Here is a 22,221-nt window from a genome sequence, read left to right as displayed (position 1 = left end):
TTTTTTTTGAGACGGAGTCTCGCTCTGTCGCCCACGCTGGAGTGCAAGCTCCGCCTCCCGGGTTTACGCCATTCTCCTGCCTCAGCCTCCCGAGTAGCTGGGACTACAGGCACCCGCCGCCTCGCCCGGCTAGTTTTTTTTTTTTTTTTTTTTTTTGTATTTTTTAGTAGAGACGGGGTTTCACCGTGTTAGCCAGGATGGTCTCAATCTCCTGACCTCGTGATCCGCCCGTCTCGGCCTCCCAAAGTGCTGGGATTACAGGCTTGAGCCACCGCGCCCGGCCAGGCATACATTTTTAATATAAGTGCTGAAGCAGAGGGGCATGCAACCAAAATTTAGTTCTTTATCAATATTAATGTTAATTAGTGATTAAAAGTAATTATTCATAGAATCGAATAAAGCATAGCTGTTTAGGTCAAGTTCAATAATACAAATCAAGTCTTAAAAACTTATTGAAAGAAATTCTACCATGACTTAACAATAAGCATGGTACATATTTTTTAAAGCTACAACATATTTCATGTTTTAAAACTGCCAATAAGTTATACCCACCCCATTAAATGTAGGTTAGTCTCTATACATTTCTATTTAAAATCAGGTTTGCAAATTAAATCAAGATAGCCTAAAGAGCTTCTTTTTTTCTTCTTCTAAACTATTCACCCAGCACTAATTTAAAGTCAAACCACACTACAATTACCATTTCTCTATAAAATGAGTAGTTGGGTACCCATTTCTATACACTTGAGGTGTGCAAAAATGAAAACAACTCTTTCCCAACTACATCTGAAAGTTGTTCCTTCTTAGAGCATTGCAAAGGCAGTTATGCTGGAAGTCCAGATCTAGGCTGGAGGCTCTAAAGTCTTACCTTTCCACTAGTGAAAGCTGAAAATAATGATAGAATTATTTTTAAAACTGTCTCTTAGCATTTGCAATAAGTTTTGAACAATAAATTCCCCAAACATCCTTCTTTTGAGACACATAAGTGTACATGCTTAACTCAGAAAAGCACTCCAATATCTCTAATCCTACCTATCCCAGTTCTGCACAGTCAAGGGCTGACAGAAGTAATGATAGAATTATGCTTCAGTTTCCAATGGTGCTGAAAATACCCCTTCTTTAGTGCTGTGTGTTCTGGACCTATATAAGTCAAGGGCATGCGTGATCAATTTTCTTCTTCTTTTATTATACAGACAGAGACAAAAGTTTGCATTGTTCAAATAACTCAAACCATAAAATACATGGAACACCCTAGAAGAGTTCTCTTTCCCATTAAAATTGTTTATTTCCAAACTTGTATCTTTGATTACATCAAGTTTGGTTTCTATTTCCTTATCTCTAACATTACGGAGCTGAAATAAGTCTTTCCAAATTCTTTCGTACTTAAATGGAAAAGACTTAGCTTTCCAATTCCATTGTCTGTACTTCATGGTCTACATGACACCCTGTATTGCTTGTAGTGTCCCTTAAGAATTAGCTGTAAAATACTATTTCTGGTGACAAAGGCATCTGATGACAATTAAGATGACAATGAAGAGCCTCTCTATTACCTAAGAAGCAAAGGCTGTTTTCAAACAGCCGTTTGAGAAGCGGTTTTGTGATAACCAAGGAGATTTCAGATTTTCTAATTACGAGCCCATGACAGCAGAGCTCAATTGTTTCCAAGTATTTGTTTTAATATTGTTCATAACAGATAAATGCAACAGAGAACCTTCAATAAAACTTTCCATTTAGTTGAATAAGAAGATAATCTTAATGAAAATTTAAAACCAGGCCTTTCTTCAGTTTAGTACTGAAAATATGATGGTAAAATATTTGAAATAAAGCACAGACTTCTAAATATAATTTTTTGCACAGCTATCAGGAATACCAGAATTTTTCAAGCAGCTCATGAATTCAGAAGTGATTTGAGAAAATCAAAGGCATACAGAATTATCTTTTTAAAAATACTGCTTTAAAATGTAAGTCTTGCTATGCTACCACTTCTGAAATAAAACAGGTTTGTAAATCACCCATCTTAATTCAATCCCTCCCCAAATCTTTTGTTTTCCTTTTTAAATCAGAAACTACAATCCAAGAATCTGATAGAGTAAGTTGTCAATGTGATCCTAACTACAGCAATAACCTGACTTCCAAGATATCCCAATAGTTTGTTATTCTATGAAAATAACACATTGGACAGTTCAGAATATATCAGATTCAAACTCCAAATATAATGATGACTCATTATAACATCTGTAAAGCTACATAATTTTCTCCCAAACAGACATCAATGAAATAAATAAGTAAATAAATCTGTGCGGAAAGAGTGTGAGATGCTTTTGTGACTAAATCATCTGGTATTAAATGCACTATGGCAAGCAGCTGTATTACATTCCTTACAATTCAATTACTTCAGGTATTTTAAGTGTGCTTCACCCATTCTGAATAGACTTTGTAGTTACAGGGAAAATGCACGAGGCTCAGATTTCAAAGGAAACACTTATGTTACAGGGCACAGTGACTTTGCCAACTACTGAGAAAGAAGTATTACCTTAAGGCAATGCACAAATTAGGGTCTCTTGCAAATTGAGAGATGTAAGGCATGTGTGGCAGTGTTTCACTTAAAATCTAAAACAAAGGCTTAAAACCTTAAAAAAAAATAGCACCCACCCTAAGAATTTAGAAAACTCCTCTATATTTTATTAAAATTAAAATATCTTTTGTAATGGAAACGTAATATGCAGATATACACACAAGATTATTTCAATTAAACTCACTGTATCAATATATACAGATATCATATTGAACATTACATCAGATGCATGACATAGGGCTTACTGTCTTTGTGGGACAGCAAAGCCATTAATTTTCTACAGAATTACAATCCTTACATTTTCTATAGAATTTCTACTGATTAAGCTCATCTCATCTCACTGTCAAGGTCCCCCTCCCCAAGTTTGACCATACCTTACCTACCTCGCTTATCAAGAAAATCCTTTAGTAATTGCAAATGTCTCATATAATTGATGGTACTTTAAGTCTTGATCTATACATATTCTTTACTTCTTGATCTTTAAGTCTGCATCTATAGACATTAGGCCATTTTATAAGAATAAACATCTGTGTTCAGTTTATTCATAACCCAGTAAATTTTATATAGATGCAGGATTGATCTAAAAGTCAAGTCTATAAAAATGCATGATAGGAAAACTCATTAAAAAATCCCTCTGCAGTATCTACTTATGAATTAATTAGTTTATGTTTCATATTCAAATATCAAAATAACCATAACTTAGGTTTTGAAAGTAAATAAAAAATAATTGCTTTTGTGTATTTATGTAGGGACACCAAATTTTCAAAATGAAATTAAAAAAAGATCTAACAAGTGAAAAACTTCTTGGACAAAAGAAGAAAGTTTATGGAGACATAGAAACTGAAATCTACAATTTGACATCCAAACTTCAATTTAAACCAAAGATGACTAATATAAGAAACATTCAAATGTATATTTATATACTTTTAATGAAACGGCTATGTTACATTGCTTGGTGTCTCTATATTGCTATATTAAGAATTCTGTGATAAGTTTCCACTAATAATTCTTGCCTCAAGAATGATAAATTGCTGTGCCTGCAAATAGGCAGTGAGAGCTACAAACAACATACAGTTTCCTGTTTTCCATGAATGCCATGAAGCTCAAAGCTGGTTTAGGAACCATAGCATCCTCAATCAGATTTTTAGACATTCCTCAGGAATATGACTATAGCATTATTTTCCTCAATATTAAAACAATGACTAAAAGGATGATTTTTTAAAGAATGGTTTTCAAAAGTCCTTATTTAAAACTCTGAGAAAGAAGATGGTGCTAAATATTCATTTACCTCAGACAGTCAGCTCAGCCCCTTACTGCCAAGTTCTATATCTTCACAAGATAGCTCCACATACTGAATTACCTCAGGCTCTCCTGCCCCCTGGCTTCTCGTTAGATTTGGCCAACAAAACACACAAACAGGAATTCCGAGGGTGGGAGGTGAATTTCAGAATGCGTTGCCCCTCTGAGTCCTATAGGCCTCACCGCAATGGTGACCAGGTCCTCTCACATGACCCTGCTTCTAGGCATCTGTCTTCACCAGCCTGTGTCAGGACCACAAAAGCCTGGGCACCCTGCCACACCCCATGGCTTGCCTTAATCCTGCCCACAACTCTGCATATAGGCCCTTCATTATTATTATTATTATTTTTACTGTCGAACCCTAGTTATTGTGGCATTTGTTTCCTGTTGAGAAACAAGTATTTGAAAATAAAAATCTTTCACAGATTTTTGATTAGCAAATTGCCTAACAACCTGTTACCTGACACATACTAGATCTTAATGAATGCTCTCTTCTTCCCCTGTTCCTATGAGAATCTGTTTGATTTGCTGTAATTAACATAGCCCGTCTCTTCACATTTGGAACATTACTGGTATTTGTATGAGTAAGAGAGAAATTAAAATTCAAAATTTTGAATGATTGAAAAATAAGATAATCACTGCTATCTAAAGCTCCGAGAGAGTAAACAATCCTATAATTCACGTTTAAGACAACATGAATTACAAAACAAAAGTTGGAGTAAGTTACTCCTAGCTTTGCTGCAAATTCTTAAGAATTAGCTAATTTAAGACCTTAGTTAAAAAGAAATCTTTCTGAGATTCATTTCCAACTGAAGTCTCCAAGTACCCCTGAAGTTCACGTGACACTAACATACATACATTATATATAAAAAACATTTTTTAGGTCAAGAAAGGTCAAGAAACTCAAAGTTTGGAAATAATTTGTAATAAATGTTTCACTTTAAAAGGTCAGACTAATATTGTCATATTACCTCAAATAAAATGCTTCATCATAAGAAGCAGATAAGACAATGGAACAGTGCTATGCTGCTCAAGTCTGCCATGATTCACACTTGACAGAACAAGGTTGTTTCCACCATTTGGGAAAGTCTGACCAAGCCTAAATATCTCCATAATTGAGGCTTAGATCAGTTCACACAGATTGTGACAGCCATTTCCTCCCCATTGAATCAGCTGGACACATATTTTCACAACAATCCCTTACTGATGAGGGTCTCACCATATTCCCTTCCACACAAAGATGGTAACCTCTACCAAATACTATTTCAAAACATACCTCTTCTAAGAAGCTTTACTCATCACTGCTTTATTCTGAAATTCTGCATGATTTATATGCAGTGTAAAATATATTAATTTGTACTTCTTCCCATACTGTGACTTCCATCTTGAAAACAATTCATCAAGAGTTTTGGCATTCTGATCACTGTATCTCCTGGAAGATCCTATCCTGAACTTCAGAGGGCTTCTGACCACCCCCAAATCATGAGACAGAGATGTCAGAAACCCAGTGCAACTCAGAAAGTCACTGAAATCCAGTGATCATTTAGCCACCTGTCATGTTTACTAAATGAGTTTGCACTAACCCAAAATGAATGAGTTTGCCCTAAGCAAAAAACTATTCTACTTAAAAACATAAAATTGTTTTATATAAAATTGTTTTATATAAAATTATTTTTTGCATAAATTCATGTTTAAAATATATAAAATTGTTTTATATAACTTTAATTTTTATTATGTTTTACATAATTTTACATTTTTCAATAGAGTACATCAGGATATGTAAAACGATATTTACATATCATGTCAAGCTTGCAATGATATGTAATTATGTAAAACATTTTAGAGAAAAGCTTTCACTAAAAAGAATGTTTTTGCAATTTTCTAATAAAACTATTTTGTCAAGACAGAATTAAATCCTTTTCATTCTGTCCACTTTAAATTGTTGTTGAAAATCTCATCATCTTTTCATTTTTTTCATTCATCCCATTTTGTTTTCCTTCCGGCTAACACAAACTGAGCTTACGGCATGTGTCAGCCACACAACTGGGGAATGCAAAGATTACCATGGCACAGTCCCTTCCTACAAAGGAATGTGAGGCTAGAGAAAGAGACAAGGATGTAAACACTGCAAGCAGAGGCATGTAAAGGAGGCTATGGAAGCCAGGGAACTGGGTCTGGGAGGCACCTAGTTCTGTATGGAGGGTTTAGACAAAAGCAGGTTAGGCTCTAAGTGAATCATAAAGGAAGTAGAAATTCATTGCAAAGAAAACAAGGAGGGCGATAGGCATTCTCACATCTGCAAAGGGGAGCAGGCTTGGCAAGATCTGTTCAGCATCAAAAATCTCAAGGCATATGGAATAACATGGTAGATGTTCATGTGAAATAGCACTGCTTTGTATTTGTTCAGGTTGTACTCACTTATTCACAGTACCCTTGATTTAGCAGACCTCTTGGCCTTTTCTTTCCACACAGGAGTTCCCATGTTCTTATTCCATCTTCATTCAAGAGCTGCCCCTCCCTCAACACTTTTTTTCATTTTGATTTTCCTTCTCTGGACAACATCTGATCTCATTCATTATTTCAGATATGGATTTAACATGTCTTGAGCAAGTATAAGATATAGTTTTATGTTTTATTACCAGCAGCCCCTTTACCAGATTGTCCAGCATTTTGGTGGTTACTTTGTATTGTTTGACTTGCAACAACATACAGGGGACATTCTAGAAACACTAAGTCCCATGTTCACTCCTGGTCTTGCCTAATAGCTCATTATCCTTTTATCTAGTTGCTGCCCTCCAACCCCTCATACTTACCCAACTGAAATTCTACTTCGTCCCTTCTTACTCATATGGTCTTTAAGGTTTATTCTGTCAGTGGCTGTATTTCACTTTTCACTATCCAGCAGAATTGTGCCATTAACTAACTTTGAGATTCATTTCCCATTTCTCCTCCAATTAGACTGACTTCAATATTAGGCCTTAGAGGAGAGAATCTTATTGTTCAAACTTCTCCAACATTATGCATTATAAGTACTTTGTAAAAAAAAAAAAAAAAGAAAGAAAGAAATTCAATTTTCCTGCCTTAACAGTTACAGTCACTACCTTACATAAAAAAAAAAAAAAAAAAAGGGGAGGAGGATGTGATAGTTGAGGAGGGAGAAAATAAAGAACCTGTATTTTACAATTATTCATGTCCCAATTTAAACCTCACTTCCTCCAGGAAGGATAAAGCCTTCTACTTAAAATGAGGTTGCTAGAACAGCAGCTACCACATCACCTGGGGGTTTGTTAGAAATGCAGAATATTGGGGTACCCAGACCTATTGAATCGAAATATATATTTTAACAAGATTCTCAGGGGATTCATATGCATATTAAAGTTTGAGTACTATTAGACAAAAGCACCCCTTATTTCTACCCCCCAAAATCATACCTACTTGCTTTGCCATGACAAAAATATGCTTTCTATCTTTAATATTCTGCTATTTTCAAAACATGTTTTGGCTTAAAACTTAAAATATAAAGCATGCATGGATTACTAAATAGACTGTGTCCTTTTTCAAATGTTTGCCTTTGAGGTTTATGAGCTGCCAATATAGAAAATCTGCTGTCTTTTTCCCAATAAGCATGTATGTGTAAGTAGTTGACTTAATCACACCTTACTGATTCTGTTAACAAGTCAAAAGAAGAAAACAGTAAGCTTCGCCAGATCAGTTTCAGCTTCTTATTTTTAGCCAGTTTAATAACCTGGTAATCCAAGTAACATATTTGGGTCAACAGTTCCATAATTTTCATAATTTAGATTCCTGTACAACCATATGTATTTAACATTCAATTGCAATATGAACCCCAAATAAGCTATCTGGTATGTATCTGTACTAGATCCATATTATCTAATATCTGAGTACTTAAAAAATTAACCCATTACTAACATGTCTTTGATTATCTCTTTCTAATCTCTAGATGTTGCCTAGTCACATGTCTCCAAAGGGCAAGCAGGTGACACCACGTAAAGTGGCTGGATAGAGTGGTGTGACCAATGGCAAATCAGAGAAGAAATTATTATTTTAAATCTCTGATTCTTGTCAATACCTTGAAATAATAAACTTCTTCGCTGCTATTAAATCTCTGAACTTTACTTTTTTTTTTTTTTGAGATGGAGTCTCTCTGTCACCCAGGCTGGAGTGCAGTGGCACGATCTCGGCTCACTAAAATCTCCGTCTCCCAGGTTCAAGCGATTCTCCTGCCTCAGCCTTCCAAGTAGCTGAGACTACAGGCGTGCATCATCACACTTGGCTAATTTTTCTATTTTTAATAGAGATGGCATTTCACCATGTTGGTCTGACTGGTCTCGAACTCCTGACCTCAGATGATCCGATGATCCACCCACCTCAGCAACCAAAGTGCTGGGATTACAGGCATGAGCCACCGCGCTGGCTCCATCTCAAAAAAAAAAAAAAAAAAATTCAAAATAAAACAAATTTTTATTCACCTAAAAGGCCAAAAAGGATTCTGGGACCAGGCACAGTGGCTCTCGCCTATAATCCCTGCACTTCAGGAGGCCGAGGCAGGAAGATGACTTGAGCCCAGGAGTTCAAGACCAGCCTGGGAAACACGGCAAGACCAATCTCTACAAAAAATCTAAAAATTAGCTGGGTGTGGTGGTATGTGCCCGTAGTTTCAGCTACTCAGGAGGCTGAGGTGGAGGACTGCTTGGGCCCAGGAGTTTGATGCTGCAGTGAGTCATGACTATGCCACTGCACTACATACAGCCTGGGTGACAGAGCAAGACCCTGTCTCAAAAAAAAAAAGATTCTGGTCCATGCTTTTATGTCTACCTTATTTTCTAATACTTACCCTGTTATGGAATAAAATTAAGTCTCATAGTCCTTCTTTGTTAAATTCCAACCTTATTCCTGACTTGAAGACTTTGTGGCTAGTATTTCTCCTGCCTAGAATGATGGGTCTCTGTATCTTTCCTTAGCTGACTCCTTGTAATTCACCAATTCAGAAACGCCTTCTCCAACTACCCAATAGGATTAGCTCCACCTCCCTCATTCTCTATCACCTCACTCTGCTTATTTTCATTAACTTGTCAAACGCTTTATAAACTAATGCATTCCTCAGCAGTAAGAACAGTGTCTGTCACATAAGTGCTCAATCAATATTTGTTGATTTCAATGCCTTTTTAAACGTAAATTTATCAATAATAACAAATCACTTTAATCAATTATAAAAGCCTTACAAGCAGCTTTTTAAAATTATGAAGGCAACAAATATTTAGGAAAATAAGATCATGGTTAGACATAAATACTGTAATATCTTCACCAGATAATTCATTACCACTTGAATTTTCACATTTTTCTTCCTGTAAACTAAATATCATACCTATATATGTATTATATATGCATACATGTATAAACATCCTCCATGATGTATGTGCATGTATAAATATAACATATGTGTATTTATGCATATATAAATAAAGCAATGACTTATAGCCATTTTTATAAAGACTTGGCTTCGAGTTAGTAAAAATCATTAAAAATATGAGAATTTAAATTTTAAAGCCATGTGCAATGATTTGGTGTATAAATTCCTGTAAGGAATACGTGAGAGAGCATAGCCTGAACAATAGCAAAGAGAGAATTTTCCTGAACTAAAGGTAACTCTTAAGTGTGACTATATGATTATTATATTTCCATAGTTAAATAAAGGCATTCAGGAAAGTGCAAAAATTATGCAAATAAATTACATTTTCCTATTTATTGTCATAAAATTTGAGATACGTTCCCAGATTGAATTATCTATTCTAAAACTAAGTTGAAAACTTTAGGCTGGAAGAGAGTTAAGACTGGGTATCAGCTGGGCTTGGTGACACATTGCTATAGTCTCAGCTACTCAGGAGACTGAAGTGGAAGGATAGCTTGAGCCCTGGAGGTCAAGGCTGCAGTGTGCTGTGATTGTGCCTACAGCACTCCAGCCTAGGGGACAGAGACCCTGACTCAAAACAAAAGACTGTGGGTATCACCTGACCCATAGGAGATATTGCATGTTTGATAAATAAGTAATGAATAATATTTCTGATCCCATTCTTGAACCAGTCTTGAACCACTATGACTTCATCCAAACTGTATTATCAGATTTCAGTAGCCTCTATATTGTCAAATATGTTATAAAATTGTCATATCTGCATTTTACTTGAGCTTTATAAGCAGCATTTGACAGAGCTGATCACCCTTTCTGTTTTTCTTCATTTGAATTCCAGGCCATCATGTTCTTCTGGTTTTCTTCCTAATTCTCAATTTTCTTTGTGTTTTTCCTTCTCATCTTCCCTACCTCTACACTTTAAAGTGTGTCAAGAACTCATGTCTTGAACATCTGTATCTATACTCATTCCCTTGATGATCTCATCTCTCCTCATGAGTTTAAATACCATCTAAATGATGGTGAGTCCTAATTTCATGTTCAAGATTGGCCTCCATATATTAACTGTTTTGTATCTAATGGCATACTCGACACATTCATTTGGATATCTAAGCTAAATCTCAATTTGAATATGTCTCAAACTGAGCCCCAACTTTCTCTACCTAAAACTGGTCTATCCATATTCTTCCCCATCTTAGAAAAAATAACAACTACAATGCTTCCAAGATCTAATGGCACAAACTGTACAGCTATACCCCATATGCCAAATCAGTCTGCCAAAATGAAATAAAATCCCAAAGACATTCCCATGATAGTGCAATTAATAGTGATTCCTGGGCAGAAACTAGACAATTTCCTGTTCTACTTCTCATGCAAAAGTTCTCATCTTCTGTTTTTATGGAGGGAGGAAGGAGAATGAGTTTTAAGAGGGAAGGCAGACTAGGTGAGGAAACAGCAGGCGTATCTGTCCCAGGAAGGGAGGAGACAGAGGTTGGGTTCCGCCTCCTCTAATCTCTTGAAATTGTGTGGGTAAAATGAGTAACCAGTGATTTCTGGAATCTCTGCAACCATTCCAGAAGTCCTTGCAAGTTGAAGGATCCAGAATCTTCTCCACTGATATTCAAACCAGAGGGGAAACTGCCATCAGTTTTCAAAACACGGCAGCCAAGGCTTGGATGGATTTAGATCTTGCATCAAATGCAGGAAATCCCAGCCTACTGGCTGGCTGGCCAGCCAAGTCAATTTCATTCAATTTCATTAATCTTGGAAAATCTTGAATTTTCCAAGATTAATTTTATGATCACATAGGGATTTATATTCATACTCTTTCCATTTCTTACTACCTTCATGGCTGTCACCCCACTCCTAGCCACCATCAACTATTGTACAATTACTGCAATTGCCTTGTCTTCCTGTTCACAGCTATGCTCCTCTTTGCACTGCCTAAAGTATGTTCTCAACAAACCCAGAATGATTCTGATTAAATGTAAGGAAGGTCATGCTATTCATATGTCGAAATGCCTCAAATGGCTTCTTATCACTCAGCTAAAAGAAACAGTTCTTACGATGATCTGCATCTCTTCCCCAATTAAATCTGTAACCTCATCTCCTACCACACTTCTCATACTCCCTCTGTCTGCCACATGGGCACCCTGGCTGTCTGGAGACTTGCATCTATTCCATGCAAGGAAGAATGTTTGTTCTGTTTATACTAGGACCCTAGATAGTGCCTGGGATTTAGTAAACTCCCAATACTTGCTGAATAAAGGAATGAATAAAAGTACAATTCCAAAATGTTGTGGCATATCTCAGGCTCTGGATGTTCCATTCTCCTATTGAAACTACTTTTCTTCTCTTGTCTTTCTAAACCCATAGATATGTTGCTAATATTTAAGGGAGAATAGAACTGGGTTGTAATGTCACTTTTCTTTCTGTAGGTATTGTCATCTATGGTGCAATCTTCAAAAAGAAAAATACACTCACTTTAAAGTTCAAAGTCTTAAAAATATTCAAAATAAGGTTTTGTAAACTTTAAAATTCTGTAGAAAATGATACTTAAAACAACTTTATTGTATCTCAATACTACTATTAAAGCAAAAACACTTTAGGAAAATTAAATAAGCTATTTTAAATTCAGAATAAGGGAACTTTAGTAATTTTAAGTAATAATGATATTCTTTAAGTAAACAGAAATTTCATATACCTTTAGGTGTATGTAGATACCGTATGTCAAAGATATAAAAATATTTCTTTTTTGAAAATGACCAGTCAAGCAACAGTATACAGAGAGAAAACTATTATTTTAGGATTCAAGAATTGTAGTAACCTTAACTGCCATTAAACCTTAATTGCAATAAAATATTTATTGCAATGAATTCCTGGCACTTGTACCAAGATTAGGACACAAGCTATGGGTAAGTAAGTCATAAGGCCATCATTTCTTTATCTGCATTTATTCTGGACATATATCGCTGATAGCAAATATGTTAGAAAATGTGAATTTATGAGAGTAAATGAAGCAATTCACAAGCTAAAGATCACTTTTGCATATTCCAGATTAGCATTACCTTGTTCAACAAACTAGGTTGTCCCATGTCCAGTTTCTGGAGTTATCTTCTGTACTGAAGCACAGAAGGAAAAAAACAAAACATAATTTCTAATTTTAAGCATGGCCTTAGAAAGAACATAAGTAACCAATTGAAACCAAGACATTGTTTGCATCAACATACACCCAGGACTGAAAGTACCACCAGTTATTTGGCCCTTGGGTTCTGGTTCACTAGCGAAAGGAGAAGTATTCAGATGTGTTTCATTTTACAGTTAGAAAAGTGTCATTCATGTGAAGGTTCTGCCCATAGCCTCTCCAATACATGAGGGGAGAGGAGGCATGCATAGCAATCAACTCCCCAGCACAGTGTCTGCCAACACTTCTCAAAAAACAGGGAAACAGCAATAACAGCAAGAAACAGTTTACATAGTTGACCCATGTGTCCTTTTTAGGTCACCTGCCCTCCCTGGTTGCTAAAAGTACAGTCTACACTTAGGTACACTTTGTATAGTAAGTAACAAACTATTTTGAACTTCATCTATAATACTTTACAGACTATGTTAAAAATATGCAATAAGGGGTAAAGACTCATTAATCTGTTTTATTATTTAAATTCCACAACATTTCAACACATTTACTAACAGTTTAGTAGCTCTATGTTATACAACCGTTTTTAGCAGCTCATGAAAATTTGAAAAACTAGGGAAAAAATCCTGAATTATTTGAAGCATTTATACCTTTTTCTCAAGTGTTTCCAATTTCCCACATCGATATCTCTGGTTTTGGTGATATTCTACCTTCCAGAACTTTTATTATTTTAATTTCTCTGTCTTACCTGTCCTCCATATTTGTTTCATATAATCTTACCTATTCATCCATCCATCGCCTCATTCAACAAGTGTTTATTGAGCAACAATATTCTATCAACAAATGTTTACTGAGTAGTCCTTCTATTCACCAAGCTTAGTTATAAAGATAAATAATGTATGATACTTATCCTTCTAGTAATTCAGTCTTAGAAAGGAAAACAAGTATGATATTTCACTGCAAAAAAAAAATAGGCTTTAATACTATAAATAGGCTTAAATAAATAGGAATGCAGCAGTGGAATGGCGAGACCAGAGAGAGCTTTATAGGAAAGACAAAGTTTAAGCTGTTTTGAGGGAAAAGTAAGAGTTTGTAGTCGCGCCCGGTGGCTCATACTTGTCCAGCACTTTGGGAGGTTGAGGCGGGTGGATCACCTGAGGTCACGAGTTCAAGACCAGCCTAGCCAACATAGTGAAACCCCATCTTTACTAAAAATACAAAAATTAGCCAGGCGAAGTGACACACGCCTGCAATCCCAGCTACTCAGGAGGCTGAGGCAGGAGAATCTCTTGAGCCTGGGAGGCAGACATGCAATAAGCCAAGACAGTGCCACTGCACTCCAGCCCAGCACGAGGGCATGAGGAGGTATGCCCATCTTCAAGAACACTGAGTAATTAAATGGGAACACAGTTTCAAATAAACAGAAGGGAGTTGACCGCTCTGGGGCAGATTGGACAACATGCTTCCGTTTATAAGCTAATCATGGTGGGCTTTAAATTGTGAGCAGCCAGAAGTCAACAGAACTGTTGTGCAACTAAGCAACCAGCACAGCCTGGTTTGAAGGAAAAGTCACCTTTACCAATGGTGAGGACAGTGAGCTAAATTAGAAATAAAGTAGGTACAAAGACTGGCATGGTGGCTCATGCCTGTAATGCCAGCACTGTTGGAGGCCAAGGTGGGCAGATCACTTCTGACTAGGAGTTTGAGACCAGCCTGCCCAATATGGTTAAACTCCATCTCTATTAAAAATATAAAAATTAGCTGGGAATGGTGATGTGCACCTGTAATCTTAGCTACCTGGGAGGCTGAAGCAGGAGAATCGCTTACACTTTGGAGGCGGAGGTTGCACTGAGCTGAGATTGTGCCACTGCCCTTCAGTCTGGCAGACAGAGCGAGATTTAGTCTCAAAAAAAAAAAAGAAAGGAGGAACAGAACAGACTGGTATAGTCTGCTGGGTGGGAAGCTGTGGTAACAGTGTAGGTATGAAAAGAGCAAAGATTAGAATGAAATAGAAGAGAGGGATTTAAAAGACATTTGAGACAGAATCTACACAATTTGGCAAGTAATGGTGTATTGATGTTTGTGTGTGTATGATATATGGAAATGTGTGGTAAAAAGTTAAGGATGTGACCAATTTTCTGCGGCTTTTTTTTTTTTTTGTATGTTTATTAGAAAGTACTGAGAAGATGTTAGTAATATTCATCATCAACAAAGAGGCTGGCAGGTGAGGGTGGAGGAAAAGGATAAGGCAGGTTTTATTTTTGTTTTGTTTTGTTTTTTGACACTTGCAGTGTGCAGTATTATGTCTGTGTAGTAATATTACATGGAGATGGTCCAACAGGCAGTAGGAAATACAAAAATGAAGCTCAAATGAAGCTCAAAGACAGCGCTGTCAGCTGGAGATACAGAATATGGAGCCACAAATACAGGATATTTAAAGTCAAAGGAGTACAGAAGTCCCTGTAGAAAGGGAAAAGGACAGAAGTGAAAACTTGGGAAACAAACTTTTCAGAGATGTTTAGGAAACAAGAGCATGGGAACATGGAAGAACCAAGCAATGCAGTCTTAAAACACAAAATGCAAATGCTTGAAGAAAGCAACGCTGTTCCACAGTAGCAAATGTCTTATCTCATTACAACCTGTCAGGTTTGTATTCTTTTTTTTTTTTTTTAATAGACTTAAGGAGTGTAAGTGCAGTTTTGTTACATTGATATATTGTGTAGTGATGAAGTCTGCACTTTTAGTGTAACTACCACCCAAATAGTGTACAATATACACATTACATGATTACATATGTTATATAATGTAACATACACATTACATAATTTCTCATCTCTTGCCACCCTTCCCACCTTTCCAAGTCTCCGGCGTTTATTAATTCACTTCCTATATCCATGTGCACATAGTATTTAAACTCCCACATGTAAGTGAGAACATACGGGATTCGACTTTCTGTTTCTGAGTTATTTCACTTAAGATAATGATCTCCAGTCCCATTCACATTGCTGCAAAAGACATGATTTCATTCTTTTTTATGGCTGAGTGATATTGCATGATTTATGAATTAAATATTTACATGTAAGACCTGAAACTATAAAAACTATACAAGAAAACCCAGGGAAAACTCTTCTAGACATTGGCCTAGGCAAATAATTTATGACAAACACCTCAAAAGCAAATGCAACTAACACAAAAATAGACCAATGGTGCTTAAAGTAAAAAGCTTCTGCACAGCAAGAAATAACCACAGAGTAAACAGACAACCTATAGAATGGAAGAGAATATTTGTAAACTGTGCGTCTGACAAAGGACTGGTATCTGGAATCTATAAGGAACTCAACTCAATGAGAAAAAAACAACCCCACTAAAAAGTGTGCAAAGGACATGAACAGACATTTTTCCAAAAAAAAAGAAAAGCAAAACATAAAAATGGCCAATAAACATATAAAGTTTATATCCTTTCATTTATTTTGCCAATGAGAAGAACAACGCCTAGAATGCTTGCTGACTATCAGGGTTCACGTGCCAATAAGCAGCAGAAGCAAAATGTGAACCTGCTGAAATCTAGGTCCAATGCCAATACTTTTTCCTCCAAAACCCACTGCCACCTCAGCAACAGTATCATTGAATGACCTAAAAGTTCTAGTTTCTCCATTTACCCCAAATTAAATGTAGGTAATCTCCTTCCTTAGGATTACTGGTTTCTATCACTAATAACTTATTTCTCCCCATCCTGACTCTGCCACAAGGTCTGTGCTTTCATCAACTAATCTGCTTCCAGTTCCCTACAACCAGCCTGCCAATTCCTGCCACCCTGCATTTTTCTCTTCCTCTTCCTCTAATTGACACATACCCCCAACTCTTTCCTACGATTCACGTTTCTGACCACCTTCAGAAACAATATATACCTCATCTCATCCACTGATTAGCACTCAAAATTAGAAATGTTCCATTTGTTCTGTGCTCCTCTGGCATTACTCACAGACGTGAACAAAGAATTCTTTGTCCTTGCTTACAAGCAAATTTTCAAATGAGTCTATTTCTTTATTCTCAATCAACACCTAAAGCTCTTTAAAAGAAAATAAACTTTCCAGACTCAAGTTTTTTGTTTGTTTGTTTGCTTGCTTGTTTGTTTTAAGGCACTGTCTCACTCTGTCACCCAGGCTGGAGTGCGGTGGCATGATCTCAGCTCACTACAATGTTCCCCTCCCGGGTTCAAGCGTTTCCGGCACCTCAACCTCTCAAGTAGCTGGAATTACCGGTGCATGCCACCATGCTTGGCTACTTTTTTGTATTTTTAGTAGAGATGGGGTTTCACCATGTTGGCCAGGCTGGTCTAGAACTCCTGACCTCAGGTGATCCTCCCACCTCCACCCTCAAGTGTTGGAATTACAGGCGTGAACCACTGCCTCCAGCCCAGACTCCATTTTTAACCCTAAAAGTTAAATGAGTAAAAGAGTAGGGGTAGAAATGTAACATTAATAATGTCTGGATACGGCCTGGCTCCCACAGGTTTAAGGACAAAGAGTTAACTAAAATATGCACCAAGTATAAATAAGGTAACTGGTTATTCAAACATTTAACATGAAATGACAGACACATAGGGTATAAGGGCCCAAAACCAGTAGTACTTATCATAGGGCATTGCAGATTTTACAGGAAATAGCCCTTTAGCCAGTTTAAAGGGTTGTTTTCTCAGAATAAATACATTTTAAATAATGATTTGAATAAATTGGATTTTCATAAGAATGATCTACATCTCATTTGCATTGTTATAAAATGCCTAAATCAACAGTATTTCAAATAAAATAGTATTTTAGACTTCACCTTAAATGTGTACTCTAGAAAATGTGTATTACAGTTGGGCAATGCACTTCTCTGCAGACCAGTTAATGGCCAAGACACAGTTCCAGTGCTAATAGTATCTAAGGGCAACACAACATAAACCCTGGCTGGTTTCTGAATCTACATTTCAAGGACAGACTGAAACCAGTGAAACTAAAAAGAAACTCACATAAACATCCAAGACCAGATATCATACAACAGGCAGTTATTATTATTATTATTTTTTTTGGAAGCCAGACATGAGAACGACACAGAACTGTTCTTCCATGATTTCCATATCACTTAAAACACACACAAATATTCTCAGATTGCATTTTGTGGGTTTGAACTCCCAAGTTCTTCTTTAAGTAAAAAGCAGCTGAATACCTATTCACATGGAATAAGCATTCAGTAGCCTAGTTGGAAAGGCTCCAGAACTGGCCACTCTGTTTGAAGTCTCACGGATGAAGAAATAATAGAATTTTTCACTTTAGACAAACACTATACAAGAAGCAGAAATATGAGACATGACAGATGTCATGTCCTGCACAGTATTTTGAGAAGAGCTGGCGATTTCCTTAGATATTATATTTAAACCATATAAGGAAACATAAAGTTAGTTATACATGTCTTGGTAACATTTACTGAGAGCTTGAAGTATGTTTGATAATGAGCTAAACTGTGTCCAAGTTATCTCCTTTTATCTTCACAATAATCCTTTGAGGTGAGTATATAATGCTAGACACCAGGAAATTGAAGTAGAGAGAAATTAGCAAATGCCCAATGTCACATAGCTAGAGGGTGTCAGTGCCAGAAGTTTAATCCAGACAGCCTCATTCCTGAGTCTCAATTTTTAATCCCTGATTAGTTCTCTTGAGTGCCACCTACTTTCTTTAGGGTAAAATAATTTTTTTCTGGTAAAAGTTAAAATAGTGTAATGCCATACTTTATAATGGGCAATAGGAACTCAGAACTTCCATGCTTCATGAAAATTATCCAAATAAAGAATATCCACCAAAACTAAGGTAAATGCAGAAAAAACCTAATGTATGAAAATTAACTGCAATGAAAATGCCATTTCCAACGTTTGTTAAGTAAGTTTTGCCATCACCAACAACTATTTGTTATCAGGCTTTGCTAGTGCATTCCTCATTCATGGAAGGAATATAATCACTGATTTTTGAAGTTTTCTAAATGTTTAGGGTATGAAATGGCAGTATACTCATAAGTTACATGCTAGTAGTCTTAAAGAAGCAATTCTGTCCCTTAAAGTTACAAATTTACTCAGAGTAAACATAAGGTTGTTAAGGATAAGTTGTATGTTTTAAATTAATCCTTTGCCCAGGCTTATTTTCATGCTTCAAGTTCACAAATAATAAATCCAAGAGGAGAAAAAAACCATTGCCAAAGCACTGTTTAACATAAAGCAACCATAAAAATGTATCTTTTACAATGTCATTTACATGTTTATAAGAAACAAAGACCCATTAGAAACTATATATACCAGCAATCCAGAAAGTTTCTTCCAATTATTAGTCCATTTTCAGATCCACCATTTTCAGATAAAAAGGTTCTATCAGGAATTAGGAAGTAAATTTTCAGTTAAGTCAATTAACAGCAAATATACCAGCTGTTTTCCATTTTCACTATATTACTCTTCCTGGTAAGAGTAGAATTTACAGCACTTAGTAGGAACATTGCATCTAAAGGCATTTAGTCCTACTCTGAAATGTCAAGAGCTCTTAGAAACAAGAGGAACATTATTCATAAATGAATACGTAGAGGAAAATGCCCTCAAAGAAAATCTTTTCTTAAAACATATAAAATCTTCATATAAAACAAATGATTAAAGAGTAAAGAACAGCATGAGGACTGCTGACTGAAAGCATGAATAAACATTTCTTTTGTACATACCACTTGAAAAACGTCCTTACCATATACTCCATATTAGAAGCTGTTGGATACACCTGACTTCGTAATTTATTATGAAGGTCCAAAATACTCTGCATGTCATTGTCTGTGATGGCCCTTTTCCCTCGTTGTTTGGCTGTCCACCACTCACCATCCTCATCCATGTACTTTTCCAAAAGTTTCTCCAATAAAGTGGCATTAGGAACCACCATGGCTGGAATTGCTCTAGCCATGAATAGCACTGTGGTTACTCTGAGCCACTCCCGCGCGGTACACTTCATAATGAATGATCTCAGGATTTCCCCAGGAAAATCTCCAAGACAGGCTCTTCCACTCCTTTTGGCTATAACGACATGTCATGTGATTAAGATGAAAATACCGGCAGATATGAATTTTCTAATAACACGAGCAAAACAATAGTTACAAAGGAAGTGTGTCAGTTTGATCTATCTATTTAACAACAGAAAATGGACACCCACATTTTGAAATAACTTATCTCCAACCCATTTTTTTTTTCTTTCAGAGGACTTTTCACAATGCAGTTTCCACAAAATAGAAAACTGTATTATCCAAGATAATATCCCTGAGGCCAAAAGTAAAAGGCAAAAGTAGCCTAGAAGAGTCAAAGTTTGAAAATACTATGTGAATTGCAAGACTTTAAGTGGCTATACATGACATATATTCTGCAAAAGATGTTATATCTACCTAGAACGTTTGATTTCAATCTAGAGGTTCATGTTTCTCTGTGAAGAGTTTTAAGGTGTTAATATTTTATTTGGAATTATTCCAGTGGCCCATCTCTGTTGCACAGACACTCAAAACGTCCACAGCATTCTAAAATTGAGAGTGAATGCTTCAAAGAAATACAAAAGGCTATTCATATATGCACCCAAGAGTACATCTAGGGGGCCCCGTGAACTACTGCAAATGAACGGTTTGGGTCCCTGGGGTAAGTTTCTTCTTATTCAGGCTCAGGTCAAGAACTCAGTATTTCCTGGAAAGTTTGTGACTAATCTGTGGCCTGCACCCGAATAAGTCAGCAGCTCCCCGGCAACTTGAGAGCTTTTCCTCTCAAGTGTGAAGGCACACACTGTTCTCTGAATTCAAATGGAAAGCGCGCGACAGAGAAAGGAGGTGAAACCTACACAGTCACTTACAAGAACTGGAGCTCCCGCTAATCTCTATCGTCGCTGCTTTCCGAGTAGCCCACCCACCCCTCGAGCCTAACCACTCTGTACCAGTAGGCTTTTTTTTTTTTTTTTTTTTTTTTAGTGCAGTTTAAGAAGGAAAAGGGAGATAGGAAAGGGTGGCAGCTTGACGACCCAGCGATGCGTTTTAGAATCGCCCTTACCTCTCCAGTGTGAAGTTTCCTGGCAGAGCTGAGCCAAATCGGAAGGCCGGCCTCTGCAGCCGCCCAGAGCCTTCACACCGGACCGCAGACCGAGAGCCCCGCTCGGGAAGGGGCCGAGCACCGCGCGTCCGGGGGGCGACGTGGGCTCTGACTGCAGGAATACGCGAGCCTCCGCCTCTGCGGCTCCCTCAACCTGGAAGAAGTGGCAGGCAAAGCGTCCAAAATTAGACCTGCAGTTGGGGTGACAAGGGAGCTGCTTCGTTAGTTTGCCAGGGTGGGCGCCCCAGAGTCTCTGAGCATTATCTGCAGGAGCGACGGGCGGGTACACGAGCAAGGCTCGGCGGCGGAGGCTGGAGGCGACCTCTTGCTCTTGCTGGGTGCAGCCGGTGCGCGCAGAACCAGGCGCCGAGCGCTTTCGTGGCTCCCTCGCGCTCCAGAGCATTTATTGCGGCCCCAGCGCAGGCACGTGACTTCAGCGCCCCTCCTCGCCCACCCCCACCTCCAGCCAGCCTTGGCCAGAGGCCCGCCAGAGCCGCGAGAAGCAGCCCGCCCTGCTTCTCTGGGACGCAGCGAAGCCAGGGCGCTCGGCCTTTGTAGGCGTGCGTTGGGCTCCCGATACCCGAGCCCGGAAGGTCTGGTCCCCCCGTGGGAGATGTGTGCAAGGAAGGCCCCAAACCCCGTCAACCCTGCCAGCTCCCCTGCATTCAGGGATCCTCCTCCCACTCAGTTCCTTTCTGCTGATATGCTGAAATGCCTTTCAGGGTCCTTACAGAGGAGGGGGCTGCCCCAGAGAGCATGGAGTGGATGGGGGATGGGGTTAACACCTTCAATCTTGCAGGCACAAAGGGGGGAAATAGGGGACGAAATGGAGAAAGAGTCTTTTCCTTTTATTTTTCCCAGGGGTCCGCATCCTTAATGAGGACCGGGGGGGAAGATGTTCAATAGAATTTGGGGTCAATATGTGACTCAGAATGGCCTGACAGTTGAGACACCCTCTTTATTCATAAAATATGAGGCATTGTCTTCTCAAGGTGGCCATAGCACTTTTTTTCTGATAATGTATACATTTAAGGAGTTGATATAAAGGATGCCATTAGTTAATTTATCAGGGATTGTTGACAGGAATTGAAACACCAGAATAGATAGTGAAAAGAAAGGCCGTTCCTTTGTTCATGTTGTAATCTGGAGTAAGAAAGTTGCCAATTTTAAATTCACAACAGCTTACCCTACCGAGTGTGGGGCTGTTTTTTATTTTTATTTTTAATTATTTAATCCATCTATGTTTGCTTCCCTAATGTGGTGAATCATAATCTCAATTTTCCTTCTTTCTAAATGCTAGAGTATCTAGCATATGATCAAATAAAGTACAACATTTGTGGTCATAACTCAAATCATCCCAAGCTGTTGCCTGTCTCTTTCCACCATTCAACTACACCGTATCTATCAAACCTACAAACTCAAACGTAAGCTTCAGCTGAAGGTGAGACCTTGCTTCCTGTCACAAAGACAAGGGAAGCATCACTCATTAGAAAGATGCAGAAGGTGAAAAGTTTTGATGCACATAAGACTTTCATAGAAGTGTAATTTTGCAATTTTATAGCAGTTTTAAGTACAAAAAAGTCTTAACTTTGTATTTTTCTAATAGCTATTCATAATTTCCATGCACAGGGTTGAGAAAACTGGCTTTCCCTCCTAGAAACTGA

General features: G+C 37.6%; 1 protein-coding gene across 3 annotated transcripts in view; it reads right to left on the bottom strand.

Moving 5' to 3' along the window:
• The window catches only part of CRISPLD1 (cysteine rich secretory protein LCCL domain containing 1), a 46,236-nt gene extending 25,309 nt beyond the window's left edge, over positions 1–20,927 (bottom strand). For 2 of the 3 annotated variants that reach the window (XM_023184061.1, XM_023184060.1), the window contains exon 1: positions 6,290–6,541. Coding sequence is in view for 1 of the 3 variants with exons in the window: in XM_023184059.3 (XP_023039827.3) it covers positions 19,191–19,448 (258 nt within the window). In the remaining 2 variants the exon portion in view is untranslated. Of the gene's footprint in view, positions 1–6,289; positions 6,542–19,190; positions 19,511–20,518 lie in introns of those variants that run through there. The other variant, XM_023184059.3, reaches the window with a different exon arrangement.
• Between the last annotated feature and the right edge of the window lie 1,294 nt (positions 20,928–22,221).

The sequence above is a fragment of the Piliocolobus tephrosceles genome, chromosome 7 (assembly GCF_002776525.5).
Source record: "Piliocolobus tephrosceles isolate RC106 chromosome 7, ASM277652v3, whole genome shotgun sequence".
Classification (NCBI taxonomy): domain Eukaryota; kingdom Metazoa; phylum Chordata; class Mammalia; order Primates; family Cercopithecidae; genus Piliocolobus; species Piliocolobus tephrosceles.
This window is presented reverse-complemented; position numbering and strand designations above follow the sequence as displayed.